Source organism: Mercurialis annua, linkage group LG3 (assembly GCF_937616625.2).
Source record: "Mercurialis annua linkage group LG3, ddMerAnnu1.2, whole genome shotgun sequence".
In the NCBI taxonomy this organism is placed as follows: Eukaryota; Viridiplantae; Streptophyta; class Magnoliopsida; order Malpighiales; family Euphorbiaceae; genus Mercurialis; species Mercurialis annua.
In genome coordinates, this window is record NC_065572.1 from 64,608,807 (window position 1) to 64,612,582 (window position 3,776).

Genomic DNA, 3,776 nt, shown 5'->3' on the forward strand with positions numbered 1-3,776 from the left:
GATTTTAAAATTGAAATGAAATAGTTTTTAATGATTAAAAATTTTAATCTAATTGCATCATATGTCCACTATCAATAAAAAATTCATAATCACATTAAATTTACCTTGCTGGGAGATCCACCAAGTCAAGGTCAAGTCTGAAGGTACGTAAGAAATTTTGTTTCTCTTAGTGTTTAACTGAATATTATATGTGTCAAATAAATTGAAACAAACAGTTGAAATTGACGGTAATCAAATACAAATTGAAAGTAACATTTTCATATATTTTTTGTGCTCAAAATATATATACAACTATGGTACGTCATATTACCATCCAACAGCAATGTTTTCAATTTTAACATTTAGCTTCTTGGGACAATATGACTTCCATTTGTTACATAATCAACTAATATAATAGTAAACACAATTACATTATATTTTATTTAACATCTCTAAACTATAGACTCTAACTAATTAATAAACATATATAATAATATCATAGAGAAGAATTTTCTGGAAGAGTTGATGATGCCCAAAAATGCTCCAAATTCTGAGTAAAATCCTTCTTTCTTCGGAAAATTACTGAACTATGGGTAGCGTTACGTATGATACTCAGCTCTGCATGGCCAACTTTCTTCTTGATATCGTAGCTGCACTCCGTCGGAATCGTGTTGTCACGATCACCATGAATAATGTTAATTTTGACTCCGGCGTTCTTTAGGATCTCTAGGTATCCGTCCATGAATTTCGCTCCTCCGCAGATCACATTATGCACATTATGCCAAGTAGAATGGTGTGTGTGCTTGGTCAAGTCTTTTATAGCAAAATTCACATCCCTGTAAGAAAAGAATTTTTCTGGATTAACTTGCTGCTAAAATAAGTTAAGGGACTAAAAGTATACTTTATTTAGTATAATAGTACCTTTTCTTGGTGATTCGCATGATGAGGCTCTCCCACGTTCTGTGGTGTCGACAAACAAGAAAACAAACACTTCTTCCTATGTGTTCATACCATGCCATAACCGATCTCTGAAATGATTCAGCTGGCCATAATGTTTTTGTAGCCAATTTCTTAAGAACTTCTACACTTTCTTCGTCTTTACCACAGGAAAAAATTGCCTATACATTGATTAAAAACGAACAAAATTAGATGATTTAGAAGAGGTCAAATGGTCAACAATATCCACTTCTTTGAAACTGTAGTAATTTTGGTCAATCCAAATGTATAGAATGGCCAAAATTGTCAAAATTTGTATATGAAGACATGAAATATTTTGGAAGTTTTGGGTGGACTGAGTTTTACCAACTTTTCTCATTTTTTTTTCATGCATAATTCAAACAAGATTAGCAAACTTACTGGTGCAACAATTGTGAGTGATTTTACGGATTTGGGGTGCTTGGCAGCCAGAGCTAAAGCTATTGGGCATCCCATAGAATGTGCCACCAAATGGAAAGATTTCAATTCATATGGATTAATCACTGATTTTTCTATCATTTCCAAGTGATCCTTCAAACTATATTGACAATCCAATGGCTTAGGGCTTTTTCCAAATCCCAGAAGATCAATAGCAAACAATTTATAAGTCCGATTCGCAGTTTCCGACAGATTTTTAAAGACTGTTTCTGTCCAGAACGAAGAAGAGCACAAGAATCCGTGAATGAATATCACATTTTCATCTTCTCTGATCGGATCACTGCTGACTGTTAACATTAAATATAAAGCCAAATCAGAAATGGTATCCATTAATATAACCCAAAAAAAACAAAAAATTTAGTAAAAATATTGGAAGTACCTTGTGATGGTTCTTTAACCACAAGATGAAGCTTCTCGCCACCATCTTTCAACCAAGAAAGACAATTCTCGCAACTGCAATCAGACCACTTAGTTTTCACTTCACTGTTGTAAACTTTTTCATCACTTTTATGGTTCCTCCATTTTCTTTGAAATACAAAAGAACTCATTTTGCTGAAAACGTTGTTTCTTCCGTAAAATGAATCCGATATCCCGTCGTCTTCGTCGCATCCCGTAGCTGCGGATGATTCTTTGTTTCCACAGTGACACGGAGAGGATTTTCCTTCAAGAAACGTGTCAAGACATTTGTAAACTACACAAAGAATTGCATCAGCAAAGTCCAAGAAAAGAAAAACTATGAAGGTTAGTGCATTCTGTAGGCATTCTTGAGACTTGCTCGCCAAATTTTCGATAGACATGGTGCGAGAAGCTGTCATCGCTAGAAATTGATAAGAGAGAAAAAATAAGGAAACAACTCAAGAAGCCGATGAAGGAAAGAATGACTATGTTGGAATATAACATAAGGGTTATTTATAGTCTTTATTTTTTGTTATAATTTGCATTTTGGTCCTTACTGTTTAAAAATTTGAAATTTTAGCCTATATATTTTTCATTTTTAAGTGACTATAGTTGTTTATTCGATGGACATATAAAATTTAGATGAACTATTCCATATTCCATATTATGTCCCTCCGTCCATTTTAGGAGTCCTATTATTATGCTTTTTTTTTTTATGTTTTATCCATATTAATGATAGTGGAATTTTTTATAGAGTTTCTTTTGTGATGATTAAATGAAGTGTAAAAAGAGAAATTTAATGTAAAAATATTTTAAAAATAAAAATGAAACTTTTAAAATGAAATATCTCAAAATAAAAAATAATACTTTTAAAACGAGACAGATAGAGTATTTCACAGACTATTATAGGACAGCTAATATAGAAAGTCATTTGAAAATTAAATTAAAATATTTAAGAATTATTTGGTTCATGTGCTATTTGTAAATATTACCTACTAGCTTGTAGCTAATAGATAATACATATCTGGTGAGTTCTTATTGACTGTTGATGTTGATATGTTAAAGGATTTTAGAGGATGTAATTACTTTTTTGTATTTATATAATAAATTAATTAATATTTGATATAAATAATTAAACAATTTATATAAATAACATTGAATTTAAATTATATTACATGAATTACGATAATTTATAATATTGTCTTTAAATTATTTAACTATAGCTAGTATAGTATAAATACGATAATTTATAATATATTATAAAATTAACATATTTTAATAGAGCTAATTTTATCTAAGCAGTTAATAAAATCAAAACGGATATCAACTATTGACAAAAAGACTTGTACAATGATGTTTTTTCAGCTATGAGCAGTTTTTTTTTTTTTAAACAAATCAAATATTCAAGTAGATTTTTTTGGGGGAAAAATTAAAATTTTTACTGAAAAACTGAACCAAACGTTCCTTTGTATTCAATTATATAGTGTAATATCCACATTTTTAAAATTTTGTATGATAGATAAAATCAATTTACTTGGAATTTCATATGTAAGCATGTAGAGCTGTTCTACAGTTACTCCTAACTTTGCAGTAGATTTACAGTAAATGCTAGTTTTTGCATCCAACTGCATGCAGTAAAGAAACTCAACCAACTCATCAAATCCATTTAATAAGTTGTCTTATTTATAAAATTTAGGTATAATATTAAAAAGGAAAATCTTTTTACTTTTTAAAAATTATATTCAAATTTTTTAAAAGTTGTAAATTTATTTTAATTTATCTAATTTTTTTAGAAATGATCTATTCAGTTTTTCAAAATTGATTTATTATTTTTTTTACTTGATTTATACGAATTATGTGTCATTCCAGTTGACAATTATCTTTCTTATTAATTTTAAAAGAACATCACATATTCAATTATTATTTTATGCATAATTAATTCAATTTTGGTAAAATGGATAGATTTACAAAAAAATTGTTAAATTTAA

General features: G+C 28.9%; 1 protein-coding gene across 1 annotated transcript; it reads right to left on the reverse strand.

Moving 5' to 3' along the window:
- Positions 1-236: 236 nt before the first annotated feature.
- On the reverse strand, positions 237-2,252 carry LOC126674028 (probable lysophospholipase BODYGUARD 4). Its single transcript, XM_050368383.2, has 4 exons — positions 1,772-2,252; positions 1,336-1,679; positions 901-1,097; positions 237-815 (listed from the first exon to the last, which is right to left on the reverse strand). Exons 1-4 carry the CDS (start codon positions 2,205-2,207, stop codon positions 476-478), a joined length of 1,317 nt encoding a protein of 438 aa, XP_050224340.1. The 5' UTR covers positions 2,208-2,252; the 3' UTR covers positions 237-475.
- Between the last annotated feature and the right edge of the window lie 1,524 nt (positions 2,253-3,776).